At 37.0% G+C, this 12,279-nt stretch overlaps 1 protein-coding gene across 2 annotated transcripts; it reads right to left on the bottom strand.

Moving 5' to 3' along the window:
• Positions 1-387: 387 nt before the first annotated feature.
• On the bottom strand, positions 388-10,934 carry LOC128203350 (ankycorbin-like). 2 transcript variants are annotated; one of them, XM_052904735.1, is made up of 5 exons: positions 10,835-10,934; positions 8,723-9,182; positions 8,321-8,422; positions 2,314-2,520; positions 388-1,808 (listed from the first exon to the last, which is right to left on the bottom strand). In XM_052904735.1, exons 2-5 carry the CDS (start codon positions 9,165-9,167, stop codon positions 1,621-1,623), a joined length of 942 nt encoding a protein of 313 aa, XP_052760695.1. In that variant the 5' UTR covers positions 9,168-9,182; positions 10,835-10,934; the 3' UTR covers positions 388-1,620. The 2 variants fall into 2 exon arrangements, with proteins under 2 accessions (XP_052760695.1, XP_052760696.1); XM_052904736.1 differs by lacking the exon at positions 10,835-10,934 and adding an exon at positions 10,555-10,615.
• Between the last annotated feature and the right edge of the window lie 1,345 nt (positions 10,935-12,279).

Genomic DNA, 12,279 nt, shown 5'->3' with positions numbered 1-12,279 from the left:
ACGAAGTTCTTTGCGAGCTGTCTGTTCCACGAGGGAATGTCTGTACAGCTCCAGATAGTACCACAACTACCTTATAGACTAAGGCCTGAACCTCAAAATAAAGGTCACGCTTAGGGGTAAAAGGTTAAAATGATTCTTTTCAGAGATGTATGTTGTGAGTGATAATCCATGCGAAAAATGTGCGTTTTATATAAAGTTGTACGAATATGATGTTTCACACTATCGGGTGTGTCCCTGATTGTCATGGTAACGGTTTACTTCGACTTTGAACGTAATAGGGGTCTCCTACTGTTTAAGCTAAATATTTCGTTTTGGTTTGAGACATGCAGGATTAAGTGAGAGATAACTGGGCTAATCGAGATTCAAAATTTATGCTGTGTATAAGACCGTCCAGAAGGTCAAGGCAAATGTTGACATATAGAGAAGAGTGTGTACAAGGGAGTCAATGCATAGTCGTACAGTAAATAGTCAACAATAAGCAGGCAATGATGAATATAGAATTACTAGTTTATCTTATCGTTTATGAATAATTACAAATACATGCAATATATATTTATTTTTCTATCATGTATGCATATGAAACTATATTATGCTGAAGTTAAAGGTCACAACAAGATTGAAATTTTACTAAATAAAAGTCAATTATCGCATTTAAATATGTTACCTACTAGAAAATGAATAAATTGCAATTGAAATTGCATGGTTGTACATAGTTGAAATATGCCAAAAAGTCGTTTTGGTAAATATCTAAGTTTGCACCTTTCTGTACTAGCGGGGCGATAACCTACAATCGATAACAAGACTTTGAAATATCAATAAGTGTGTCATCAAAGTCATATAATACCGTCGTTATAACTGTCAGCATACATGTATATGTTTCATTGATATGATGTTGTGTTTGATGTTTCCTCAGGTAAACAAATGTTTAAACAAATAGACACAATTTGATATAACTTTATACTTTGATATTAATTTAATTTTGTTGAAAAAGAACATATTTGCAACTGAAATACAAAAGTAGTCTGTGTTTATAATGTTTTAAATGCCTTCAGTGGTGTTATTGTTTTCAGAACATGTCACAAAACCAAAATGTTTAACTTTGTAGACGAAAACATTGAGCCATCCGACTGTAGACGCAAACATTGAGCCATCCGACTGTAGACGCAAACATTGAGCCATCCGACTGTAGACGCAAACATTGAGCCATCCGACTGTAGACGCAAACATTGAGCCATCCGACTGTAGACGCAAACATTGAGCCATCCGACTGTTGGTAATATTACTGCTGAGCATATATATGACTTCTCCACAATAGACACGTGTTACAGAAGACTCTGACTCTAAGTCCTTAGTCCACCATAACCTGTATTCTGATATTTCGTAGCACAACAGGGCAAAGTGTATGTTGGTTCTATAAGGAACACGGAACAAGACGGGTATGATTCCAACATGACAATTGCGTTATGCATATCCGAAGACTGTTTATTCTTAAAGTCTCGTACGAACAAGGTGATGGCTACATTTCTAAATCAAACCAGCTTGGTGCACTGAATATATGTTGCCACTGAATGTCATAATGTCCGTAATTCCTATTGAATCGAAAACGAATGCCACAATCAGTCATGATGTGGAAATGCTCCGAAGTGTTTTCATTATTTTCCGTTTTCCCGAACTCAGAAAAGAATGGCGTTTTCTTGAACCGTCCTGACCCGCCCTCACAAGCACTTTGCGATGCAGTTTAGGGTCTTTAATTGTGATTGGACACCCTTCAGTTTCTAACCATTCGCTGTCCTGTTTGAAATCATAATCTGAAAGTATGAACAAATGTACGTTTAGTGCTTTGAAAATATATTGGCGCTGTAAAAATATAATTCAAAAATTCGTATTAACAAGCACGGTGATATCTATAGTTGTACATGTTCAAATATGTTTGTTCTTTAGGAAGTGAGCATTTAAAGTCTTATTTCTTATAACTGTTATCACTATTATTTAATGACTGTTAAATATCCCCTGGCAGGTTGTTATATTGAAAACGAAATGACTAACTGATAAATACATTATATACTATAGCAAATGACGTAACCGGATTGAGGAAATATTAATCTAAATGTCAATATAAACCATAACAAATGAAATTGTAATAAGTTAAACAACCATAATATTTAAAACCATTGTATCCGGGTAAAATAAAACAATTGTTTGCCGAAAACATCCAGTAATGCAATAGTTCCTGCCATTTTCCAGTCATTACAGCGATTCATTTTTAAATTATCTTAGTAATAGTTTAAAGACAAGTCTTCATTGAGTATTTACCAGTCTTAATTAAACGTTTTGTGAAGTGGTCAACGTTGATTTTGTTTGAGTGCGCAGCCGCAAAGAAACAAGTCATTCCATTGGCTGTCGTCGTGTTGACGTCACATTTGTTATCCAGTAGGAAGTCAGCAATTTCCTCCCAGCCTCGTTGCAGTGCGCGGTAGATAGGGGAAGACCCGGTCATGTCACGCATGTTTATGTCGGCTCCTGAAACATGCCAAACACATGTGAACGATGTGAATTCATATGCATCCATGCATATAAATCTGAATCTGAAAATGTCATGGAACACAATTTCCCGAAGTTGAGATGAAATTTCGAGTACAATGCAGATAGTCATAGCTTATAGGCACACAAAATAAGTTGATGCAAAATAATATATAATATATTTCTTAATTTCAATGAATTATCATGTGTTTTTTGTTTCACTTAAATGACCAAAACAATGCAATGCATATGATTTAAGTACAAATAAAAACATATAATCGATATTCTGGCGCTTTTGTCAATGGGGAATTTGTGGCCACGTAGCTAATAATTAATGAAAACAGCCATTTGTATTGGCTCAAATCTGTACCTAAGACATATGCTTTACTTATGTCAAATGACTCGAAAACGCATTAAAATGATTAGCAAAAAATGCATGGACCTATAATGTGCGCTTGTGAAGGACGAGGTTACGCCTTTTCTTCTTTCTATATAGTTACATGGGATGCCATTTAGGGAACTCTGTGTACCTCATTTTTGCGTCGACTGTCTTTACGGTATATACGTTTATTTTTCGCAGATTTATGCTGTTCTTGAATATTAGAAGCTGAATGAGAATACGCCAACCTTAATTAAACAGACAGAGCGATACAAAACCAACTGATAAAGACAATCATATGAAATGTAATATGGTAAAAGTAATGATAAACTGTGATAGTGAATCGAATGATCTTACGTTAGTTGGCAAATATTTACAAAAGACCATTTATATTTAATAATAATAAACGAGTACGGTGAACTTGGCAGTGAGCTGCTGTGTGGACAAACAAACACACCAAAGCTCGAGATAGCAATTGTATTGAAGACGGAATTAACACTCCGTACGATGTCCATGGCTTGACTTTGGGGATATAAAATGATACGAGTTGAAGTTTATATTCATCCTTATTTCACCCATGAACTTGAAGAGCTTACAGCAGTTAGTGAGAACGTTAAAAAAATCAGACAGTCTCTGGTTAAAAACAAAACAGACAGTCTCTGCTTAAAACAAAACAAACAGTCTCTGCTTAAAAACAAAGCAGACAGTCTCTGCTTGAAAACAAAACAGACTGTTTCTGCTTAGAAAACAAAGCAGACAGTTTTTGCTTAGAAAACAAAGCAGACAGTTTCTGCTTTACCCTCGTTTGTATAACCCTTACATATTTGATTTGAATATTCGTAACTTTGTCACTTAATATGCTTAATTCACCATTGCTGCAACCATCAGAGAATACGACTGCTGCCATTACCGATTATTTCGTACTCGTTTGCGTATCACGTGAAACTGACTACTAAAGAAGCGGGCTGATACTCCCACAGAGAATTTGTTCTTATTAGCGATTTGCATCGGTTATACTTCATTTCAAGTGTAGCTTTTAACAACGCTCGTAAGAACTGCGAAGCGATAAACAAATCTCGCTGAAGTGTTGGACGCCACGGTTGTGCGGTGAAGATTTACCGTCTCATTGATGAGCACGTTCGACAAGTCTATTTGCAAACATGGAAAAAACCACAAACTTCCAATTCTTTCAATGAGTATATTCATTATATCAAAAATCATGAAAAATGACGTACCTTAATATCTGAACAAACAACTATTCTGATAATGAGCGATAATTGTTAAACATTTGTGGTCAGCACAGATAGTGATTATTAGAATGTACATAGTTTTTAGGCCAAGCTAAACCACAGTGGCTTGATGACAAAGGCTCATTAAAGTCACAATAAAAAAATTCAACCAGCCAAAATTATATTTTATACATACTTGAACATGTATATCATCAATATAATACATTGCCATAAACATAAAATGAGATTTAAAAAAAAAAAAAAAAAAACCCTATTACAGTATAGGGTATTTTTTTTTTTTTTTTTAAATCTCATTTTTTTATTGTGACTTTAATGAGCCTTTGTCATCAACCCACTGTGAGCTAAACTCGATTACCAACTGTTTTTTTAAGATGACGTTGGCTCTGATGAGGCTGATATGTTTCCTTGATCAATTATTGATAAATGTTGATGACGATGATGATAATCATCATTATCACATCATCATCATCATCATCATCATCATCATCATCATCATCATCATCATCATCATCACCACATCATCATCATCATCATCATAATCATCATCATCATCATCATCATCATCATCATCATCATCATCATCATCATCATCATCATCATCAAAAAGAGGATTTAGAGTCATTTTTATTTAAAAGCTCGTCATAAAAGAATGATTCTTGCAAATTGATTTAAAAGGCTTTTGGAAAGAATTTAACAAAGCTTGTTAAGGACAGCCATGAAGGGATGCTGGTTTCACAGGACAGCCATGAAGGGATGCTGGTTTCACAGGACAGCCATGAAGGGATGCTGGTTTCACAAGACATCCATGAAGGGATGCTGGTTTCACAAGACATCCATGAAGGGATGCTGGTTTCACAGGTCAGCCATGAAGGGATGCTGGTTTCACAGGACATCCATGAAGGGATGCTGGTTTCACAGGACATCCATGAAGGGATGCTGGTTTCACAGGTCAGCCATGAAGGGATGCTGGTTTCACAGGACATCCATGAAGGGATGCTGGTTTCACAGGACATCCATGAAGGGATGCTGGTTTCACAGGACATCCATGAAGGGATGCTGGTTTCACAGGTCAGCCATAAAGGGATGCTGGTTTCACAGGACATCCATGAAGGGATGCTGGTTTCACAGGTCATCCATGAAGGGATGCTGGTTTCACAGGACATCCATGAAGGGATGCTGGTTTCACAGGTCAGCCATAAAGGGATGCTGGTTTCACAGGACATCCATGAAGGGATGCTGGTTTCACAGGTCATCCATGAAGGGATGCTGGTTTCACAGGACATCCATGAAGGGATACTGGTTTCACAGGACAGACATGTTTAAATGAAAATTATCAAACAAGATTTAAAGGATATGCTTTCCCTATTACATTTTTATTCCGTACTATATTTTGACAGGAACGCAAAGCCGATTTATTAAAATGTTAATGCGTACTTAGTCCCCTGCCGCCGCGCCTTTACGCAAATTGACAAATATTTAAACAAACATGGTTCAGTCATTCAAAAGCATGGTAAATAAGTGAACAGTTCATGTTTTACTGTCCGCCTTACAGGACAAGGAGTTTCAATGAATATTTCAGCAGTTTAAAGAACTTCAATGGCTTGCTTTAATTCACACACGTATTAACGATATATTCACGCGCCTGAACCATGCATTCACAGCGCATGGGACTTAAGAGGGCGCATCAGCTATAGAATAAGTGCATGTGTATTCAAAAGGTTTGTGAAATGCTTATGAAATATTTACTTCATTTTATTTCAAATGCATAGTTTTTTTTTATATATTACGTGCATGAAATAGCTTCCTTAAACGTTGTGATGTCAAACTATGAATATGAATATATGTCTGATAGAAAACAGATTGAAATTCTGTCATCATGATTTTCAGATAATTCTTGTTAAACATAAGTCGTGCTCACTCTCGCCGTCACGGCTTTAACTACGCTTGACTAAATTTGAGAAAATTATGAAAATATATTGAGAAAATCTATACATATCATGAGCACAAACTTTACGGCATCTATGTTACTCTTAAGCCATGATTACACACAGTCTAAAGTCTAGAGTTCAGACTCAGAACATATATGCAACAAGTTCAACATTCAAATCGTATTTCCTCTTGGCAAAGTTCAACATCAATGCTAGTCGGAGTCACAATGAAATGATGACTTGCAATTACGTTTGAACGCAATTTTGGGTATTGGTTCAGATCTAAGACTTGAAACCGCTAGTAATCACTGCCAAAATTTACGATTGTTTGAGCCGTTCAAAATAGTTCAGACGCTGTGACGATTTGCTACGATGTTTTCAAACAGTAGACAAATTGTACAGTCGTGACTCAGTCGGTCATGGTCGCACGGGCATTCGTGGCCTTTCGCGATGAATAATAGTTGTTTCGTATCTTTAATTTTATGATGATCCTGTTATAGTGGACTAAAATTCGAAACGTATTGCTATGCAACTAAGAACTGTGAAAACATTGTTTCAGCAATCATAGGGAAACCCCATCTCGTTGCTATTCGTAATCCCGTCTCGGTATCGCCGCCAGTGGTCGTATAGCTACCGTGGGATTGATATGATAATATGATTTCTGATTCACCACGAGTTATGCATTTACAACAACTCTTGGACATTCCAAAATAGTCCTCAATGTTTTGTGCATTCATTATAAGATTGGTTCACATCTTAAGATAAACACCTCAACTGCCATTCATTCAATGAACGACATATCGGCAATTGCGAATATTTTCGGGTATTAATATGAAACGTGTATTTTTGTTTGTACTGTGTCAGCAGGCCACGATTTTCAACAACATGTCAAAAATATTTTATTTCTGATGATTTTTTAAATGTATTATTGTCACTGGCGTTTCAATTGAACGTTTGAAAGTGATTTTATTTTTGGACGTTTTTGTCCGTAGAAATAAAAAAATGTGTAAACCGGTCGGATCGTTCTAATTACAGCATGGGTACGAAATAATAACTGGAAGGTTTTCTTTTAATGAAACCGATATTATTAACACTTCTGAACTATTTGCGTGGGGTTTTCTTTTAATGAAACCGATATTATTAACACTTCTGAACTATTTGCGTTATTACAATTATGTAATTAATTACGTATGGTCGGAATCCTCACACTTTAACCAGCCCAACTGCGTTCATACCCCGATAACGACATCAAGCACGCAATTCATTCATTAACTCGCTTATACATTATATATGTCTAAAATCATAAAACAATATTGTTTAATAATAGTTGTGTTTTACGTCCATACAAATGCATTGAGTGACCATTCTAAATGTTGCACAGTTATTTGCTGAATTTAAATAGAGTTGAATTGTTTTCTTGATTTTTTTAGTCAAAATACCATATGTAAGGGAATGGAGAATATATCTGTATCGCTGTTAACACTGCCATCTTATTTATCTGCACGTAGACATCCCATGCCATAAGTCATTCCTGTGTTGTTGGGCTACACCTTATACGTGCTCCTAATGACTTAGAACTTAATCTATGTCAGACAAACGCATGGTACAATCTATAACGCTCCGAGTTCACCTTGACCCGGGGATCAAATATGAAATAAGTTTTTCATGTTCCAAGATAAAAACGCCACCACATTGAAGAGGTGTTTGGGTTTTAGAATGTAGATTTTAACCAAATCAAGACGACCGTTTGCGAAGGAGGTGTATTGGTATAAAACAAGAAGTGCTATTATTGACCTCAATATTACGTTTTTAAATCACAGCTTTACCAAGTGAACTTCTCTTCGCAATCTCCTTGATAAGACTATTCATTTGGTCGAATAATGATTTCAAAGTTCAAGTATAACAGAAAGGCATCATGTCAATGAAAATCAGGGCCAGAGTTTAATAACTATAGTCTTCCTCACAACTGATAATGAATATTTCATTTTCCGTTCATATCTAGTTCACCTTTGATCAAACGTCAACACCAAATGGAGTGCCTTAACGTGTCGACGACATATATCCCATTTCGGCATCAAACCTTCTAACTATACAGTAATTTACACGATCTGCTGGCAAAATTGACGTCATTTCATTTTAAGACTCTGCGACATTCTGCTTACCCTACATATTAACATTATAATGCAATAAATATATTCACAAGGACACACCAAGGCGTCGACGAAACACTTTCGAGCCCTTACCGTATTTGTGGAGCAGCTTGACAGCGTCTGTCTGACCCTGAGTGACCGCGAGCATGAGTGGCGTCTCGCCGTTACAGCCCGTCACATTCACGTCAGCTTTGCCTGTAAATACGATATGACGTCATCGATATACTGCCCAAAATAGTGTTGTTCTCGAAAACAAAGCGATTGATGTTTGCCAGGTTTTGTATAATACTATACCAATTTTAAACTCGAGTTTAGCAAGACTAATGATAACCTCGGACTTCCAGAGAAAATTGTTATTGTTTATTTACTTTTATGATTACTATTACAATGTTGATGTTTTGTTAAATATGATATAGCTGATATTGCTCTTGTTGCAGCAGCTGCTGATGATAATTATGATGAAAGTGGTAATGTTGATAGTAATTGTATGCCTACCATCTCTCAGAAACATCTCTACGATCTCTAGCTGGCCCTTGTCCACAGCCTCGTGCAGGGGCGTGTTGCCCATGTTGTCCGCTTGATTTACGCCGCACCCCGCCTCCACTAGCTGTCGCGCCGTGTCCTCCTGACCGTACCGTGCCGCGTAGAACAAGAGTGACCGCCCCTTGTCGTCCACCGCATCAACGTCACCGCACAGACACGGCGTACACGTAAAACGCGACGACCAGCTCGTAACTTTCCGATCTTTACGATCACGTTTCCGGAATCTCCGAATTATACTCTTTGGACTTTCTCGGTAACTTGCGTTCGATATGTCGATAACGGATGAAGCACGTGACTGTAGGGGTGATGACGTCGCTGATGACGTTGCAAACCACGTTTTCTGTCGATCTAACATCCACATCGACTGGCTTCGTTTTACTTTCGAGTCAATAGTCATTGTGAAAATGCTCACCTATTATAAGAAACGGTTAACAATAAAATGGTGGTCAGTTTATCTTAAACGTAACCTATGAAAGTAAATTTAGTTGAAGTCATCTAGAATTACTCTGCTCCGCAAACTATACGCATGTGCATTTTACAACAACTCATATAGAAACACTTTATTTTTCCGTCTACTTTAAACGCATATATTCGATTTGATTTGTTGAATAATTTAATCCAAAAAGTAAAGGTCCTACCCTTCGGCAAAATCATTACGTACGTTAGTCACATAAGGCGAGGGCTGCGTTAGATAACGGCGTTTCCGTTTCACGTTAAACTACCGCTCCCCTTTACATTGTCGATAAACCTTGACGTTTGTGTGTATTTCTTTCGTGTTTAAACTTTTAAAGCTGTACTCTCACAGATTGACTGATTTAACAATTTTTTTTCTTATTTTGTCTTCGACTGAGCCAATTTTTTGCCTAAATGCCTTGAAACATATGATATTAGACTGCTGACAAGAGATAAGTTTTTCATATTTAAGTTCGAAAATTGATGTTTTATGGCTAAAAGCGTTACTAACGCTTTAAGAAAAATGAAAATTTCGGCAGTTTTAAAAACAATTGAGATCTGTTCTATTTTGAGTTATCATATACGACTGTATTTGAAGGCATCGGTACCAAAATCAGCTGATTCTGAGACAAAAACTAGAAAAACGGTCAAAACTGTCTATCTGTGTGGTTGCAACTTTAAAAGGCCATTTTAATCCGTTGGTAAATGAAAATAAACAACAGTCCTGTGAGTGCCAACTCATGACGGACGTGGGTCAATACGTTATCAAAATCACCATAATGGTTGGATTTAAGCACGGTAGAATGGCCTCACCCTTCTAATAAATATATCATGAGAATGGCTTAGGTTCCTTTAAGGTGTCTGTTTTAGCAGATATATTAATTTGCATTGTGTATTAGATGAACAAAAAATAACAGCAATAATCATTGCTAAATGTGGTCAAATGTACTTATGCCATTTATAAACAGAATAAGAAGTAAAGTTGTCTGTCGGAAGGAATTGGCTTTAAGTATTCTGTAGATTGCGTGTTACAATCAAGTACAGAAAGTTATATTGCGTTACACGAGTAAACAACGATCAAATGGAATGCTTACGTTCCTTTGCGAATGAAAAAGCGGTTACTGATTGATTAAGTTATTTGAATACATTTTGTAAAAGAAATGGTCACTTTGAATCACTCCAAATTAACAGGCAATTAACTATAAAACTTTAAGAACTACCTGCATTTACATATAGTTTTAGGGTTTTCAAATAAGATGCAACCTTAAAATAATGAATCCTTTATATATTCCCTATTTCATCTTGAAACGAAAACAAACTGAACAACGTACTGTGAGAAATTATCCGAGTTGTCTATCCAAGTTAACTTAGTTTAATAGCTACGCTAGTAATGCTCATGAAGTTATGATAACATTGGAAAACAAACGTGTATTTAAACATTAGTCAAAAATTGTGCGCATGCGTATTCTTAATTTATCAGCCCGCGTTGTTTATAGTGTCCATGTACAAGTTTAAAATCGGACGCAAATTCAACGACGGATTATATGGAGACCAATATAAAAGATATTTTGTTGAGGTCAGACTCTAGCTGGTATGAAAAAAAGAAGCTACCTGAAACTACCGAATAAAATAGGATAATCCAACACTTGCAGCACGACGCTTCCTACCAAACACACCACTTTAAAAATAACTCCAGTTCGCTACATGACTTTTATGGACTTGCTGTTCAATATAAGTTTTATTTGCGACAACCGTTGATAAACTCGGATGGTTAAACTATTATTCCCCCCACCCCCGAGAGTAGTCAATGTGTTACCTGTGTACGGTAAGGGATGTACAAGTATATGCATACTGTGAGCCAATACTATGTTGGAGTCCGGTCCCGTACCCCTACCCCCAACCCCCTACACACACTCTGAATGATAAATAGATAATTTTGCGACAACTCACTGAATTATCGAGCTTTGCATAGGACACCTGAGATAGACATAGGATACCTGAGAAATACAAAGGATACCTGAGATAGACATAGGGTACCTAAGATATACATAGGACACCTGAGATATACATAGGATACCTGAGATAGACATAGGGGACCTGAGATAGACATAGGATACCTGAGATAGACATAGGATACCTGAGATAGACATAGGATACCTGAGATTGACATAGGATACCTGAGATAGACATAGGATACCTGAGATAGACATAGGATACCTGAGATAGACATAGGATACCTGAGATAGACATAGGGGACCTGAGATAGACATAGGATACCTGAGATAGACATAGGATACCTGAGATAGACATAGGATACCTGAGATTGACATAGGATACCTGAGATAGACATAGGATACCTGAGATAGACATCGGACAACTGAGATAGACACAGGACACATGAGATAAACATAGGATATCTGAGATAGACATAGGACACCTGAGATAGACATGGGACACCTGAGATAGACATAGGGTACATAAGACAGACATACGTTCCTGAGATAGACATAGGATACCTGAGACGGACACAGGATACCTGAGACAGACAAGGGTAACACGAGATAGACATAGGATACCTGAAATAGACAAAGGATACCTTAGATAGACATAGGACACCCGAGATAGGATACCTGAGATAGACATAGGATACCTTAGATAGACATATGATACCTAAGATATACATAGAATACCTGATATAGACATAGGATACCTGAGATATACATAGGACACCTGAGATAGACATAGGACACCTGAGATATACATAGGATACCTGAGATATACATAGGGTACCTGAGATATACATAGGGTACCTGAGATAGACATAGGATACCTGAGATAGACATAGGATACCTGAGATAGACATAGGACACCTGAGATAGACATAGGATACCTGAGATTGACATAGGATACCTGAGATATACATAGGGCACCTGAGACAGACATATGACACCTGAGATAGACATAGGACACCTGAGATAGACATAGGCTATCTGAGATAGACATAGGACACCTGAGATAGACATGGGACACCTGATACAGACAAAGGGGAACATAAG

The sequence above is a fragment of the Mya arenaria genome, chromosome 9 (assembly GCF_026914265.1).
Source record: "Mya arenaria isolate MELC-2E11 chromosome 9, ASM2691426v1".
Taxonomy (NCBI): domain Eukaryota; kingdom Metazoa; phylum Mollusca; class Bivalvia; order Myida; family Myidae; genus Mya; species Mya arenaria.
Note: the sequence above shows the minus strand (reverse complement) of the source record. Positions and strands in the feature narration are given on the sequence as shown.

Coding starts and splice junctions, on each gene's coding strand:
- LOC128203350 (XM_052904735.1), bottom strand. CDS start 9,167: ATGACTATTGACTCGAAAGTAAAACGAAGCCAGTCGATGTGGATGTTA. Junction 2,521..8,320: donor CAAGCTGCTCCACAAATACG/GTAAGGGCTCGA, acceptor GGCATGTTTCAG/GAGCCGACATAAACATGCGT. Junction 1,809..2,313: donor AAAACGTTTAATTAAGACTG/GTAAATACTCAA, acceptor TCATACTTTCAG/ATTATGATTTCAAACAGGAC.